This window comes from Peromyscus leucopus, chromosome 8a (assembly GCF_004664715.2).
Source record: "Peromyscus leucopus breed LL Stock chromosome 8a, UCI_PerLeu_2.1, whole genome shotgun sequence".
In the NCBI taxonomy this organism is placed as follows: Eukaryota; Metazoa; Chordata; class Mammalia; order Rodentia; family Cricetidae; genus Peromyscus; species Peromyscus leucopus.
The window spans coordinates 55,983,128-56,000,638 of NC_051085.1; the positions used below are offsets into that span (position 1 = coordinate 55,983,128).

The following is a 17,511-nucleotide window of genomic DNA, read 5'->3' on the forward strand; positions in this document are numbered from 1 at the left end:
TGTGGACAGCACCGGCTAGGGAACCCATGGGGAGATGAGACGGCCATTCAGTGCCCACTCTCGCTTTCGGTTAGGCAGTCCCTACTCCAGTCTCTTTCTAGTACGGAGCATGCTGTCTCCTAACCCCACCTTTGCCCTTACAGTCTCTACAAAGCAAACTTGAAACCATAGCTACGAGTATTCTGAGAAACCCAAGAGCCTGAGGATTCACAGAAGCAGAGGCTTAGAGAAAACATCACCAGCTCTTCCCTGGGAAAACTAGTGGAAATCGGCAGACAGGGGAGCTGGGGGCTGCACACTGTCAGGCGTGCACCAGGGTATCAGTGACCCAAGACTTGCTGAACCATCACATTTCACCCCAGAGTGCTGTGTGGTGAGAACTGCAAAGTAAGGAACCACAACTTTGACAAGAATCTAACTAACAGGAACCTCCCACCCAGGCTGGTCTCAGCACAGGAACTGCATGCTGCAATTGAAAGTCAGTGAATCAGTATCACCAGAACATATGGCCAGAAAACCACCAGAATAAAAATGGAAAGCCAGAAGAGAATTGTAGGTAGGATGTCACTCTGAAATTGGACCCCAAAACAGCAAAAAGTCATCAAGCAGAAAAATTATGTCAAATGACTTTGCTGCCCTCTTGTGTCGAATTCCGGCACTTTTCACAAAAGTACGAAGGCTCTGTCCAACGCTCAAAGAACACTTATCACTGCTCATAGGAATGCAAAGTGGGGCACCATGAAATCTGTGTGGAAGCTGCTCAAAAAGCTATAAATGAATCTACCACATGATCCAGCTATAGCATTCTGTACCAAAAGGACTCTATATCCTACAATATATACACCTGCTCACCCATGTTCATAACAGCCTAGGTGTCCATCAACTGATGTACGTATAATGATAATTCAGTGTGTCTATACAATAGAATATTATTCATCTGTTAAGAAAATGAGATTATGAAATCCACAGGTAAAAGACAAGGATGGAAACAACCATCCTGAGTGAGGTAACCCAGACCCAGAAAGACAAATGCTCCACATTTTCTCTAATTTGTAGATACTCTCTCTGACTCTTTCGATATATTGTTTCATCGGGAATATCAATGGAGGTCATGAAATTAGTAAGGGACCATGGTATGGGGCTTTCAAGGGAGCAGAGATAGAATGAAGTGATGTAGAGAGGTAAAGATAGAAAGGGCAGTAATGGAAAAGGAAGGTTAAAGGGGTGGGGTTGGGAAAGAAGCGTAGAGGAGGGAATATGAGGAATAAATGATACTATAGAGCTTTTGAAAAAACACATGGAAGCCTACTATTGCAGCAGCATCTTAAAATGTATACATACACACAGGAGAAGAATTTAAATGGAATTGTTCTGTAAGGAAGTGACAAGCCCATACTAGATACCATAGACAAACAAAAAGCCCAATGTCCAGAGTGGCTACCACTTTGGGAGTTGTTGGCCACTGGGGTCCCACAGACCCTCAAACATTCTAGGCCATTGCTACCATCCAGAAGTTGATGATAAGCCCCTACTGATAAAGATACCACATACTTGAGTCACAGAATATAAAGACATCAATTGGGTATACACCTGAAGTTTCTTCCATGCCGGCTAGCTCTCGTAGTACTGGGAGGTGCTAGGTACGCTGCCGAGGGAGAAGGAGTCATAAATCTTACCTGGCTATGAATCTGGAAAGTTACAGTGATGACGGGCCTGACAAGACACGCCCACTTGCGCAGCAGTGGCATGGATGTCATGGGGATAGACTACTTCCTGATTGTACTTAAGGCCCAGCCATAAACCGAAACCCATACCTGGCACCAATAGAAGGCCTAACAATCCGTGGCTACACAGGTCATAGGTTCTGGGGGAGAACATAGTATCATTGTTGTGATAAATGGCCACGGGGTTAAACTGACTCCTAATGACCTATGACCTATCCTGTATCCTTAGATTAGTGCACCTCTCAATCGTCATCACATTCATTTCTTTCTTCAAGGGGTGATGATTGACACAGAGACTTACAACTGGTAAATGTGCAAAGACCGTGAAATGATCAACTCTGAATGGGACATTTTTTTCACACCCCTCCTTCCAAGGCTCAGGAGTCATTTCAGAAGGAACAGAAAAGCTGTAGAGCCAGAGATGGTAGATGATACAAGGAAAAGTGTTTTCCAGACATAGCAGGGCACTTGACCTATGAACTCATGGCAGATGTGGCAGCATGCATAAGACCTGTGCAAGCTAAAGCCAGACAAAATCCCAATATGGAGAGGAGAGGTAGGCATGAAGAGCTATTGGGAACTGATAGCTGCTGGGAGAGGGAGAGTCCATTTTCTTTAAGGGTGTAGTCCCTGGTAGGCCATCCAAACTCCAGTGGAAGGCCAGACATACAAAAGTTTAGGCAAAACACAAGTTGGAATTGATGGGTTTAAAAAAAAAAAGACACAAAGTTTGTTGAGGAAGGAAGGGTTGGGTCTGGGAAGAGTTGGGCGGGGGAAGGTGATAAATATGTTTTACAAAATTCTTAAAGAACTAATTCAAAAACAAATAACAACAACAATAATAAAAATCACAAGCATTCACTAGGCCTGCTAACAATCAAAAGCAACAGGGAAATGATGCTGTGATATTGTCACTGAGTAGAAATTGCATTTGAGAGCCATAGTGCCTCAAAACTGGCACTGGCTCATATCTGCCCTGGAGGCAGGGCATGTCTGAGCACCCTGACCTGACAATATACTTGTTTGATACCTGCCCTGCACATTCTACCTCCTGACCTCTATGTAGTAACACCCTCATGTGGTGGTAATCTAATTGTACTGAAATATTATTTTGATTGTATGTTAATAAATAAAGTTGTCTGGGGGTCAGAGCTATTAGAGCCATAGCAAGAGTGTGGCGGTGGTGGCACACGCCTTTAATCCCATAAGATCTCTGTGTGTTCAGGGATATAGCCAGCATTGGAGACATATGCCTTTAAGACCTAGGGGGCTGTACATTCAGACAGTGACGAGGCAGTCATGTGTTTGGGTTTACAACCAATGAGAAGGCAGAACAACATACTATAAAAAAACGAACCGACAGGAAGTAGGTCTCTTTTCGCGAAGCTGGGACAGCAGGAGGAAGGGTGAGATTTTAGCTCTGAGCTCTGACCTCTCGGCTTTCTCTTTTACATTGTTTCTGTGTTTCTTATTTAATAAGACGGTTGGTTACATGAATACCCTCACACTCCTCAGATGAAAGCAAGGATATTTTGATCCACCTCAACCCCTACCCACAGGTGCAGAGGCTCCATGGGATCACACAAAGGAGGAGCAGGTGGGACAATTTCACCAGAGTTCAGGTTTCTCAAGAAGTTGATGACACACTCAACACTAGAATACTCTCATCCTCCATCTTCCACTCATCACAGCATCAGCTGTCTACCTAGAGTGCACCAATTTGAATCTGAAAGCCAGCATAAGCAATGAACAAAGCAGGATTATATAGAGATACTCTATATAGAGAGCTACTGCATGGTCCTTCAACACATCACAGAAGGCTAGGAACTGGTATTCCCTGCTCCCACTCCTGGGACAAGACCAATGAGGGCATATCCCCTTCTCTTTCAAACCACCCTAGACGCTGCAAGGACCCTAGAGCAGACTAGACAGTTCAGGCTAAGCCAGGGCCCAACATACATGGGCCACAGTGTATCTCTGATATAACATGGCTGCACATGGTTCTGGCTACACCACCATCTCACACTTCAAGAGTGTCCACTGCTATCCAAGCGAGTATGTAAGGCAGATGGACATAAGGCAAAAGATATTTTGTGTACATTTGTATTCAGTAAAAATACCTAGCAAGTGTAAGTTTCTAAACAAGAAGCTCTAGGATCCCAATAAAGAGCTAAGGATTCTTGGCTGTAAAACTAGGAAAATTATATATCAGTTAGGAATTTAGCACATTAACTCTCATTTTTAAATGGCATTGAACTGCTTAATGTATTAAAACATTCATTACAAACCCTATTAAATTTCAAAATATACTTCAATGAAAATGTTTTATTAAATTAACCATATTTCATCTCTGTAAGAGTGAACTTCCTTCATCACCCAAAATCATTCAAAGGCTATGGCTTTTGCCCATGAAGGTCCTGGCCATAGTTTGCTGCTTTGTCTTACAGAACATATGCATTTGGGAAGGACACAGGCTCCACCTGGTTTAATAGCTTGCAGTAACCTGTTTCAAAAGCCCAAGTCCACCTATGAGCCACTGTGTATAGAAAACTAGAGCTTAGTCTGCTGCTGACAAGCACAACCCACAAGATTCACCCTCCCTCATGTCCCATCCCTCAAGATTAAGGATACCTGAAAAAGCAGCAGGTGTTCCAGAAAGGCTAGCATCAAAGACCAGGGAAAGGTGGTTAGCTAAGCCACAGGCCAACCGCTGTCCATCCCCTGTTTAAAAAAAGAAATCATATACAAACAAAAGGAAACACATGAACTATGAACCAATAGCTGAGGAGCCCCCAACTGGATCAGGCCCTCCGGATAAATAAGACAGTTGATTAGCTTGATCTGCTTGGGAGGCATCCAGACAGTGGGACCGGGTCCTGTCCTCAGTGCATGAACTGGCAGTTTGGAACCTGGGGCTTATTCAGGGACACTTGGCTCAGCCTGGGAGGAGGGGACTGGACCTGCCTGGACTGAATCTACCAGGTTGAACTCAATCCTCGGGGGAGTCTTTGCCCTGGAGGAGATGGGATTGGGGGGTGGGCTGGGGGAAGGTGGGGGAGTGGGGATGGAAGGGGGAAGAACAAGGGAATCCATGGCTGATATGTAAAATTAAATTTAATAAATAAATTTAAAAAAAGAAAAAAAGGAATCAACAGCTCGATAAAATAATAACATGGGAACCCCACTGATCAACTGACAGTTCAAGTGGAGAACATTAAGATAAACAGTCATTTACCAGGTAGTGAAGAATCTGAAACAACACATAACAAGGCTCCCAAGGGTTTGTCAGGCCTTGAACCAACCCCTCATCAGAACCCCAGAGAGCAGCTGTGTCTGGGCCATTGCAGCCTCCCACTCACAGAAGATAAGCAAAGGGGTCAGGGCCGAGCCCCAGGCTGCAGGGCTGGCTGCTCAAGAGCACTTTCGCAACAGTCAAAGCTGGGGACCTTCGCCAAATGTGCAACTTCATCAAAGTAAGCAAACATCAAAAGATGCCCACTGGCAGCGCTGCACATCCAGTTGTCACAAGATGTTTGTCTAGAATTATCTGAAAGTAGAGTTCCTTTATCCAGAGTGGTAAGCGTGGTAACTTTTAGATGACCCACCAAGACCACTCTGAAGGGGTTAAGGGCACCTTCACCCAGCTCCCACAAGCACCACTTCACTCCCTTCAAACACTATCAAGAAAAAAGTGAGAGCCATAAAGAGCTTTGGGAGGAAGGCAGCTAAGACACACTTGAGAACATGGCAGCACCTGGGGAGGTCAAGCGCTGCTCTTTCCTGTGAGACATGGCCCACCTGAGGAAGAGAAACAACTCACAGGACAGTGTCAAGACCACCTGGTGATGCCCCTGTGGTCTATGAGAAGTCATCTTACCAGGCTCCTGTGTGAGGCGGTCATCATGTAAAATAGGTGTGTGCCATCCTGGCAGCACTGGAGGACAGAGTGCCCTGTGATAACCCTCATCAAGTGCAACTGAAGCCTCACTTCACCCCAGACCCAAACCATGCTTAGGAGCATCAGTACGATGTGATGACTTATCTTGATTGTCAACTTGACCACACCTGGAATCAACTAAAACCCAAGCAGCTGGGCACACCCCTGGTGGGGGGGGCCAGTTTCTTGATTGCATCATTTGAAGTAGGAAGACCCATTCTAAATATGGATCAGTTGAGGTCAGAAGATCCACCCTAAATCTAGGTCACACCTGGTGGCAACCTGCACAAAACAATATGAAGAAGGAAGCTCTTGCTCTTTGCCTGCTTGCCCTTCACTGTTGCTGCCAAGTTCATCTATCCTGATGCTGAGGCACTCCTTCACTGGTATTAGAGCCTACTTCTTCTGGATTCCAACACAGCCTGAAGACCAGCTGAGACATCCTCATTCGTGGACTGAACAACTCCTGGATTCCTGGCCTTTCCGTCGGGAAATAGACATTGTTCTACTAGCTGGACTACAGTCTGTAAGAGACTCAGATCCCATACATATTTTCATTCTGTCAGGTCTATTCCTCTAGAGAGCCCTGACCAACACAGCCAGTGTCTTCAAAAACAGACTCACCCCAGGACGGTGGGCAGACCCAGCTGCAGGCACAGGCTTACCCGAGTACTGCAGACAGCGTACAGCAACAGGCTCCTGGGCCACGGCAACCTGCCTGCTGAGACTTCGAGGTAGGAAATCCTCCAGAGAGTACTCCTTACTTTAAGGAAGGTCACAGAGAAAACCAAGAGAAGTTCAAGGGAGATTAGAAATTAAGTATATTCCCCTCTACTTAGATATATCCTTTAATATGATTAAAGCTGAAAATCCATATAAACTCTTGCATTCACAATCATGAATCATACTCTTTAAACGGATCTGTATTCTGTATCTTCAAAACATGTATCTTTGTGGGTTTGTGTGTAGTATGAAGAACACTAGGGTTCGGGTCACCCTTGAGGCCCAGTATCACTGGGAACACCAAATACTCTATTGGTTCAGACACCTCATGTTATAGGTGTATGTTCACCTTCTGATGTGGAGACTAGTGGAAATTGACAGGAAAACTAAAAGAAAAATCAATAATAATTTTTAAGAAATATGTCAATATGCATGGTTAAAATCATACCCAGAATTATCAAAAACCCATAGGAAATGCTCTGAATATACTCTTCCCAACAGAATGCAACTGACCAATAAGGACATAAAAACTCAGTGTCCTGACAACAGGTAAATACAACTTGGTAGTGAGTTACAATGTCACTCCACCCCAAGACTACTACCCAAAAAACATAAAATAAATAAATGCTTCTAAGGATGTGAAGATAAAGAAACCCTTAATCCATGGTGAGAGGATATGTGAATTAGAACAGCTACCATGGAACACAGTATGATGATGCCTCAAAAAACTAAAATGAAAACTACCATATGATCAGTCTTACTCCTGAGTATAGACTCAGAGGAAATAAAATCATTGCCAAAGAGATACCTGCTTGTCCATGTTCACTGGTGCACTGTTCACTACAGCTAAGAGACAGAATCAACCTAGGTGCCCACCAATATGTGACTGGAAATAAATGTGGTCTATACACACAATGAGAAAGTACTCAGACATGGGCTAGAAAGATAGCTCAGCAGTTAGGAACACTTGATGTTCTTCCAGGACCCAGTCTCCATCTCTGAAGCCCACAATAAATAGCGCACATTGGCCCATAACTTCAATGGCATGGGTCTGACGCCCTCTGCTGGCCTCTGTGGACACCCACAAGCACTCACAGACACATCAGTAAAAATAAAATAAATTCAAAAAGGAAATCCAGCCATAAAGTAATAACATTCTGCCATTTGAAGCAAACGACATGGGAACTGTAAGATGTTAAGTAAAATATGCCAGCTGCAGAACCTCAAATACCATATGCTCTCACTCATATGTGTAAGCACTAAAAAAAAAATTTAAGTTGACCTGGACATAGAATAGTGATGACATAGAGATTGGGAGTAGTAGATAAAAGCCGGCCAATCTCATCAAGGAGCACTGTACATAGTGTTAAGGCATCGCACTAAGCCTCAGTAATGGGTGCAACTGATCAAGGTCAATCACAAACACTCGATGTTCCAGTAAACATTTCTGTAAAAATAGTCACTGTTCAAATGCAGGTGTGGGGTACATAAAGATGAGTTAGTTAAGTTAGGTAGCCCATAATCTCTTTTTTCATCATATATGTTCATCATGTATCATGTAAAGTTCAGCGTGAGACAAGCCCAAGGCCCCAAACTCTGTACATTCAGGCTATGTTTGCAGTGTGTCCAGGTCAACGGACCAGTGATGGCCACTAAGAAGCAACATTGGCTCTACAACTGCCCCTCTGTCTCCACCGAGACCTGAAATGCTTCTCAGGGGTGGTCAGCCAACACACACAATACTTTCCTACAACTGCATTTTTCTTCCAGCAAAAACTCACTATTTCAAAACTAGCAACATAATAAAAAGAGCAAAATATCCAAAGGTTTACTAAAGTGGGACAACCATATTTGATTTGAAGGATGCATATCAATGACATATTTATATTCATATTTATGCATATATAGTCATATATCTGTTTAAAATCAAGAAAGCATTTTAAAAGTGTTTCTAAGTTGCTTCAAATTTACTTAATGCATACACTCAAGTACATACCATTTGTAATTGTTCTTGAATTTTGAAGTTCTTTTGCTATTACGCTTGATGTTAGTCTTTGGTGAAAACATAGTTACACTGGAAGGAAAACATACACATAGGTGTATATCACTCTCAACAATTAGGATTCTAAGTTTCTTAAGATATTTACATTTTACAAGGAAAACATACACAAACTTACATAATTTTTTCAGCTGCCTTTTGTTCTTCTTGAGTCCAAAAACAGTCACTCACCCTGACTCAGAGATGTCACACCTCCTCTTTGGTGACCCTACCTAATGCTTCTCAGCTCAAAGTCCCAGGGCAGTATCAGGACCACCAGCCTCCCATATCATCCAATGTGGATCCTCAGAATCCATACTTAATTAACCTCACAGATTAAAATGCTGCATTGTTCTTCAGTGCATGAATTTCTAATCCATCCATCTGCCATCATTCATTCAGGGGTATCTTCTCTGGGCCACACTGTCATCTATGAAGTTCACACTCAAAACTATACTATGCAATCAAATTATAAACTCAACGCATGAAAATCCCTTATTGTTTTAAGTAGATTTATGGTTTTGTGTTGGCTGTACTCATAGCTATCCTGGAGCTAACGTGGCCAGTGGGCCACATTTGGGACACACCTGTGACTAACTTACCCTTCTATCTATTCATCTTTCTTTCCCTCTGGTGATGTCTTCCTCCTTCCACCCATCTCTCTACCTATCAGCTCTCCCTCCTTTTATCTACCTACCATCTGTTCATGAGTGTCTTATTTGAGAGTGTAAGGAGCCAAGTGCTGCCCCAAGCACAGAACAGACAACAAGTAAAACAGCATCCACAGTTGTTGCCACTGGGGAAAGAAGAAGCATTAGATAGGAAAGGGGTGAGAGGGGACCAGAGCTCCAGTTACATACAGGACGGCCAAGGTCAGAGGCCTTGTAAAGGCCTGAGCAGGGTCTCAAGACGAAGGTGAGAATGAGTGGGCAAGAGTGAAGGTGAGGTGAGCGCACCATCGGGGAAATGGTAGAGACCCCCCACCTTGTCACATGCTCTAAGTGCAGGGAGCCCATGGGGCTCCTGACCCTGGGGCAAATTTGACTACTGCGTTAAAGACACACATGAGGTCTAACTTTAAGATAAGAGGGTAGTGTGACTACACACTGTACAGAAAAATAAGTTTGCCTTTAAGAAATCTGGAGCTCCTGAAGGACTGGGAACCTCAAGGCTTTGTGGCGGTTTCTCCCATGATACTTTGTGTTTTCTGGTCTATAAGTGACCTCATCATTAGACCTGCTGCTCCGGATTTTAAACAGCCTGAGTCTTAACACCATGACATGGCAGCAAATTTGTTCTAATCAGGGGTCTATGGTCTAAGACGAACTCACTGATGGGTTACACAATCCCAATAGCCAGCCCTAAAAACATACATATGAGCTCATTAAGCTCATTTATGAGTGAGAGAGGGAGAGGGGGAGAGGGAGAGAGAAAGGCCACCAATTTCAGAGGAAATGGGCTCAAAAACAGTTGAAGGTGTTTAGTCAGGCCGTGGTGAGCTACCTCATTTTCATGTACCACCTTTCTCCACTTTTCCACCCCACCAGCTTCTCACTCACCACAACCAACCTTACCATTTGACAATAACACAAGGAGCTGAGCAGAGATCAACAACCAATAGGCATTTAACAACCAGTAACTGCACAGCGGCTACCCTTATGGCGACTGAGGTACTCTGGGGTCTAGTTCACATTATAATCCTGTTTAGGTCCCTGCCCGCCTGTTCACATTAGTGTTCACACTAAACCCCAGATCAGTTCTGCCACTGACACAAGAGACACAATGGCTGGTAACTTACTGCGGTGCCGATGTATAGCCAGATGACCTGATTTTAGTGTGGAAGACCAAGGGCCGGTCCTCTACAGCACTCCTCACAGCTTTATGACATGGTATAAAAGAAGCAGCAAACATTTAACATGACGATTCCACTGTCCCATAAAGAAAGAACCCAGTCTCCCTACCCAGGAAAATTCTAACAAAATGACCTTCTGACCTAATGAAATGAAAAGGCTCTATACCGAAGTCAAGCCAAGGAAAAACAGCCAAATGTTCATCAAGGAGATGAAAGGTACAAGAAAACAATGCAGACCATACTAGCCCACACTTTGTGTCATACTGTGTATTTCTTTTGTTTCTTTTTTATTTGTTTGTTTGTTTTTGAAATAGGATTTCTCTGTGTAAGAGTCCTGGCTGTCCTTGCTTTGTACAGCAGGCTGGCCTTGAACTCACAGAGATTCAAAAGCCTCTACCTTCCAAGTGCTGGGAGTAAAGGCATGTGGCACCATGCCCAGCTAACAGTAATGCATCTGGACTACCGTCCAGTACAGGGTCCCTGCTGGAAGAACACACAGGAATGGACCACAGTACAGAGACTCAACCTGACAGGGATTCCACTGAGGGGACAACCAAGAAGAACTATGGTGCACACAGGGGCGATCTGCCTGCCTCACAAACTCAAGGGTCTAACGACTTACTCCTCAGAATGGATGCTTGCAGACGATGGCCCTAGAAACACAAGGGAGGTTTAGTGCCTCATCTAAACCAGGCCCTGAGATCTGGAAGAGACTGAACCAGTTGTCTAAGGGTAAAAGGCCCTAAGGAAATGTGTAGATGTGGTGTATGTGTACAGAATGTATCGGTGGCTCTGACTGGGGGGAGGGGCTTAATCTTCTTAACTAAGTCAGTCAAGAGACTTTATGAGACCGAGTTTACACTGGTCAATGAAGGGGAACAAAGGAGCATCAATCAGCCATGATTCCTACAATATAAACAACTGGGGCACCATGAATTCTGCCATCTTAGCATGGAAGTTAACTTTAAAAATATATTTTGAAAGAATCAACATGAGAGAACTGTTTGGCTACAATTTACAATGAACTAATCAAAATCTATTTTTTAGATAGTCAATAATATTGTTATGGCCTTGCTAATACAAGAAATTATTTCTAGTTGTGACAGGATGTGATTTTGGCTAGCTGTTTCAGAAGCACACACTGAAGTGTGATTGATGCAATAACATATTGTGCAACTACCCAGGGTCTATCACAGGTACCACTCCAAGTCCCCCCAAGAAATCACATCAGTATTGAGGCATGCCCTTGAGTTCCTGTGAATTATGCCAAACTCAGGGAGAGAAGTGTGGCCCACATTCCCAACCGAAGATAATGTGTAATAAATCTGAGAGACAGAAGAAGCAGCACTGAATTTCTCTTTTGGCAAATGTAAATTCACAAAGTGATTCGGCAGTTCTGACTGTGAGGCGAGATGGCGACATCTGTGTGTGTGTGTGTGTGTGTGTGTGTGTGTGTGTGTGTGTGTGTTACACTAACCATGTTTTTTGGTATTAGCAGGCTTAGTAAAGTTTTCCTTAATAATTCCAAAATACAGTGGAGAAGTTGGCAGGACACAGGAGCTAAAATAAAAACAACCACATGTGAGAGCAAACAATGATAGGATGGACCTGTTTCAATGCAACATACATTTTAAGGACAATGTAAGATTAACTCATGCAAACATAGACTTATAATATTTGGAAATTAAAACTACCAAGGTCCTTATCTTTATGAGAAAAATATTGACATACTTTAATGAAAGTGCTATGTTATAATTTACATTCTACTTGAAATAAACTAGCATTTTATGTTAAACTATGAACCATTTAGGTTTGAGTAAAATAAAATCATGGCATGAAAAATTAGTTCTTTCATAGATCATTAGTATGGTTGAGAGTTTCCAAGGTTTACTTATACTTCTTCACATGAAAAATATCTAAAATGCAACCAACAGGTAAGCACCCACATACAATGCGATATGCAAAAAGACTCTACCTTTCCAGCACGGAAAGCATCCTTCCAGCACCAGGGCACTTCTGAAAGCTCAGCAGAGCAGCCAGGCTGATTTCCAACATGGCAATCTTATTTCCAAACATAGATGAAAGTATGCAAAATGCCTATGGGACACTTAAACGATTAGCACATGGCTGGACTGAGGGCTGTGGGTGTGTCCCGTCCCGCCAGCCACAAACACAGCTTTGACAGTTCTGTTTCACATGTACACACAGGGGAGACCCATGTGCAATGGGTCATAGTTTTACATATGAACTATCACCAAGACTGTTATTATAGTGAAGAGGTACACGTCAGAGCACAGAGAAATACACTTGACAGATTTGCCCACAGCACAAGGTTCACCACTCACCTTAGGGCTCATGGCCTCACTCATCACAGCACAGGACCCAGCAATTTGGACACTCAGGCTCTGAAATTCTTGATTTTCATGAAAATAAATATTTGAGAGGTTGACAAATGGAAATAAGTAGCTGCCTCATTTGTGCAGGCTAGTTATACGTCCTACAGTTAGCGCTCTTGGACTGTAAGATGTACAGAGTTGGGGATACAATGTGGAAAGAGATAGGTTCTTTTTCACACAGTCAGCTGGTCAGGAATCCACAGCTCCTCCTGCAGGTGGTCTCGACCAACGCCAAGTATTTAGAGTGACTTTCCAGCAGGACTGACAGATGCACATGGGAGGGAGCCTGTGGGACACACCTAATGCACACAGCTGCCTGACACATGAAGGGCAAGGAGAGCCTCATAGGCCCCAACCCAAAGATGGAAGGAGAGAGTCACAGGAGCCTGGCGCAGTTGATGAAGGAGGGTTTTACAGAGTCCTGACACACAAGGGGGGGGGGTGCTCCACAGAAGCCTCAGAGATGGAGGTGCTGAATGTTCCTGAAGAGCAGAACTAAAGCTATGTCCTTCAGATTCTGCGGCCCAGAGGTAAGTGACAATCTGAGCAGGTGCCACGTGTGGTTACTGATAAACTTAACCTCAAATTCAAATGGTCGGGCTTCCTACCCCAAACTTTACTCCTCATCTATCTTTTTTAAGAAAATCAAGTTACAAGAGACTAATATCAAAGAATTCAAGATCTCACCCTTGAAATGTAAAGCAGCTTCCAATTCAACACTTGCCAGGTTAAATATGAATAAAGCCGTTGGGCTTCCAATCCACAGGCATTTGGTGCACTCAGAAGAAAATCTAAGGGAAGAAACAAAGTCTTCCTTCAGGTTAGTGCCACAACATCCCTGAGCATTCCTGTTCCTCCATTTGGCGGGGATGGACACACACCTGTGTGACTAACACAAAAGCTGTCTCCACCGACACTTCAGCTAGTCACTTATCCCTTAATTATACTTGGGAATCAAGTACTGAGTTTCAAAGCAGCCGCTCCTGTCTATTTGCAACAAGTATCCCTGAGAGCCAGGGCTTGGACAATTCTGACCACTGTGGTTTGTATTTTCTCCTGTGTTTACAAAAGCAGTTGATGGCTAAGTCATCCAGAAGCCTGCCGATCATGTGGAGGATCTAGGCATGGGCTGTGATCACTGTTGCAGTGGCCATGTCAGAGGGGCTGCAGTCAGTGACGGAGCTTACAGAATGCAGCCCAGTGGAGAGCAAAGCTGCTCTGGGTTCATCCTGGAGAGGCAGAGCCCTGGGAGGATTGTTCCCAGAATGCCCCTTGCTTCTGCTGAGCTTCCTCCTGCTGCTTCTGCCCTGTTCCTGCTGTATGTGGCAAGGTGTGATTTCTATGTGAAAGGATCCCACTGTATCTAGTATAGTGTGATTGTTTCATGAGAAATCCCACTCCTTGCTGGGCAATTTACTTATAGATCACAATGACGATGATTTTTATATGAACAATGATGATTAGTTAGACTGATGATTTAATTGGACTTTCTGGTTAGCCTAAAAGATACAGGTGGTTAGGGTAGTAAAGATGATTAGGGAAATGGTTTATTGGAACAATTGAATTGTTCCAATAAGAGATACAAAAAAGACAAAAATAGGTTAGAAGTTACCTTCCCCTTTGTTAGATGTGAGATTTGCAGAAGTTGAAAATAAGAACAAGGAAGTTTCATGCATTATCGACTCATGAATTCTGCCCATGGAAAAACAGGCTGATGATCAAAGAAATCAATTACGACCCCACACTCAAGGTTAGGTCTGAGTTCCTTGGTCATGTAACTTACAGAATTAATCACAGACCCTGGTATGAACCTTGAAAAAACAAAGTTGTGAAAGAAAATTAAATGACCCTACTGTGTGTACAGAAAAATAGATGGTTAGCTGACCACTCGTTTAAAGTTTCTCTAGAGTAGAAATAAAATAGAAACAGTTACACTGAGACTGCAAACAGCTACACGCCAGCACAGAAGGAACTGGCTGAGACAGACTTGGCTGCAGGAGATAAGGCTCAGACCAGGTGCCAAGGCACCTACATAATGTACTTCCTCATGAGCCAACCTGGAGTCTGCCTGAGGGCCTAGCAACAGACACTGTCAGAGTTCCTGATCGTGCCCAACCAATGAGGGGTGACCACTCAATGTCACTGGGTCAGGACACAGCCTGGGTGCAGGGAGGAGGGTATGTAAGGCCTTCCCCATCACTGAATAAATGAGTCTGCTGTTGGCCTTTCGCCTGCCTCCCGGTGTCTGTGTCATTGACACCAAGCTTTCTCACCCCCTCCCATGAGGGAGCTGTTAGGACCCAGCAATACTTGGCTTGCAACATTTGGCTTGCTTAAAACTTTGCTAATCAATTTTAAAAGAATCATTGATGTGGGGTGAAGATGTTATAGTGGAAAATTAATACACAGAAACATGTTTAACTACTTGTGGGCTTCTAAGAAAAATGTGACTTGTGATCATCATGTAATTTCTTCCTGTACAAAGATTTCAATTTGTTTTTGGAAAATATGCAACTTGTGGTCATGAGGTAATCTTTTCTTGCATAGAAATTTTTGTTAGGAGGTATAAAAGGGATAAGAAAAAATAAGAAAGGTAGAAGGAAAGATGTAGAATGGAATATCAGGGAAGAAGTAGAAAGAGAACATCAGGGAAGATGGAGGAGTAGAACATCAGGGAGGATGGAGGAGGAGGACATCAGGGAAGATGGAGGAGGAGGACATCAGGGAGGATGGAGGAGGAAGACATCAGGAAGATGGAGGAGGAAGACATCAGGGAGAATGGAGGAGGAGAACATCATGGAAGATGGAGGAGGAGGACATCAGGGGACATGGAGGAGAACATCAGGGAGGATGAGGAGGAGAACATCATGGAGGATGGAGGAGGAGGACATTGGGAGGATGGAGGAGGAGGACATCGGGAAGATGGAGGAGGAGGACATCAGGGAGGATGGAGGAGGAGGACATCAGGGAGGATGGAGGAGGAGGACATCATGGAGGATGGAGAAGGAGAACATCAGGGAAGATGGAGGAAGAGGACATCAGGGAAGATGGAGGAGGAGGAGGACATCAGGGAGGACAGAGGATGAGAACATCAGGGAGGATGGAGGAGGAGGATATAAGGGTAGAAGAACAGAACGGAAAAAAGAACAGAGTAGAGCAAGCAGCAGAAATGAAAATAAAGTGAAGAGTTAAGCTTTTCCCGAGGAAAGTCTCCTGTGTGTGCAGCTCCACCGACACCCCACCCCTTTGCAGTTCCTTTGACCTGCTGAAAGCTGGCCCTTCAGCAGCACAAGTCACCATGGTCCTTGTACCTGAAGATGCTGCCAGCTACTTTTGTGAAAATGAGAGTAAGCTCAGAGAGCAGCTAGCTGGTCCACAGTGGCAGAGCTCATCAGAAAGCAAACATGAGTCTGTGTGTATTGGTTGAATTTCCCGTTCCTTCGCTTCCTCCTGAACAGTAGAGCATTTGTAGGGTCTCTCACTAGAGCGGTCAGCAGGCACCCCTCCTCAGGTCCACACCACACAACCCAGCACTCCCACATCACCTGACAAATCATGGTGAACAGGACTCAGTAGTGTGACCCGGCTTTGCCTGCAGGAACTCCCAGTCTCTGAGGTAGGACACAAGCAGTCCTGTGACTCCAGTGCAGGAACCAGCCCTCCTCCTGCCTCTGTTTTGCCCAAGTGACTTGTACTGGGGGAAGTGCTCTATTCCCAAAGCCCGGGCAGTGTAATGAGCTCTCTTCATTTGCAAGCAACCTCCCCCATCTAGAGCTGAATTCACAGATGCTAAAGGTGCTGAGCTGTCTCAGGGGGAAAGGCAAGCTCTTAGACAATGCTTTCTTGTATTCCCAAGAATTTATAATATTCAGAAATAAATGAGTAAAATTCACTAGGGATCAATTTTAACATGGAACACCTGGGAGGAAAGAGCGTGAGCTAAGACCGTCATATCACAATCCAAGGAAAGGTCTACTACAGAGGTTCTATATGTGGTTAGAAAAGTTATCTAATTCCTTTTGCTAACAAGGCTTGAATGAAACCGGCAAAATTTACTAAATCTAAGACTTAAAATATGGAATTTTAGGAACACTTACAGTTAGTAATAATGAGAGACACAAAACTTGGCGCTTACTTCAATCATTTGTAAAACCGAACTCCGGGCTCACTTAAGAAAGTTAGTGACTACAGCTAGGCCCTGCTCATCATACGTACACTCCACACTGGGAATCCTGTGGGCAGAGGTCACAATGTGCCAGGCTCAGGACAGGGAACGTTGCTTCAGCCTCTTCCTTTTTATCCACCTCAGGTCTGGAGTGGCGCTGTCTGTCTTCTAGGGAACAGAGTTATCGATTACCTAAGAAGCAAAGTTGCTTAGTGATCAGTTAACAGAATGAACCATAAATCAAAAAAGCATTTAGACTTTGAAGACAAAGAAAAATAAAGCTAAAAATCAAAAAAGAACCCTAGACTGAGTCTATAAGGGATGGGGAATTGGGAAAAGAGACTGTCAATGCAAAGAGGTTAGCGTCACCATTCCTAAAATAGATCTAAACTGTAGTAAAGAATGAGTAACTGCTTATTAAAAAAAATAACAAAAATCATGGCTTAATATATTTGGAAAAAAAGAGATATACTGGTAGGACAGTAATTTCTAACCTAATTAAAAAAAATCATTCAAAGCCATACAAAAACTATAAACTAAGGAAGGAAGGAATATCCATAAGAACAAATATATAGGGCAGGATAGTGTCAAGGAAACTCATACACACACCCACAATAGCTCTCAGCCTCACTGAAGGAAGACACCATCACTCCTCAAGTAAGTGCCAGCTCCTTCA

General features: G+C 43.8%; 1 protein-coding gene across 5 annotated transcripts in view; it reads right to left on the reverse strand.

Annotated features, from left to right (window-relative positions):
- Wdr27 (WD repeat domain 27) overlaps positions 1 to 17,511 on the reverse strand; it is a 97,012-nt gene that overhangs the window by 50,903 nt on the left and 28,598 nt on the right. For all 5 annotated transcript variants that reach the window (XM_037200403.1, XM_037200402.1, XM_037200405.1 and 2 more), the window contains 9 exons: positions 16,886 to 17,003; positions 13,358 to 13,461; positions 12,620 to 12,687; positions 12,250 to 12,371; positions 11,752 to 11,834; positions 10,221 to 10,299; positions 8,381 to 8,458; positions 6,327 to 6,424; positions 4,356 to 4,445 (listed from right to left, as the gene is read on the reverse strand). In XM_037200403.1, coding sequence (XP_037056298.1) covers positions 4,356 to 4,445; positions 6,327 to 6,424; positions 8,381 to 8,458; positions 10,221 to 10,299; positions 11,752 to 11,834; positions 12,250 to 12,371; positions 12,620 to 12,687; positions 13,358 to 13,461; positions 16,886 to 17,003 — 840 coding nt within the window. The remainder of the gene's footprint in view (positions 1 to 4,355; positions 4,446 to 6,326; positions 6,425 to 8,380; positions 8,459 to 10,220; positions 10,300 to 11,751; positions 11,835 to 12,249; positions 12,372 to 12,619; positions 12,688 to 13,357; positions 13,462 to 16,885; positions 17,004 to 17,511) is intronic.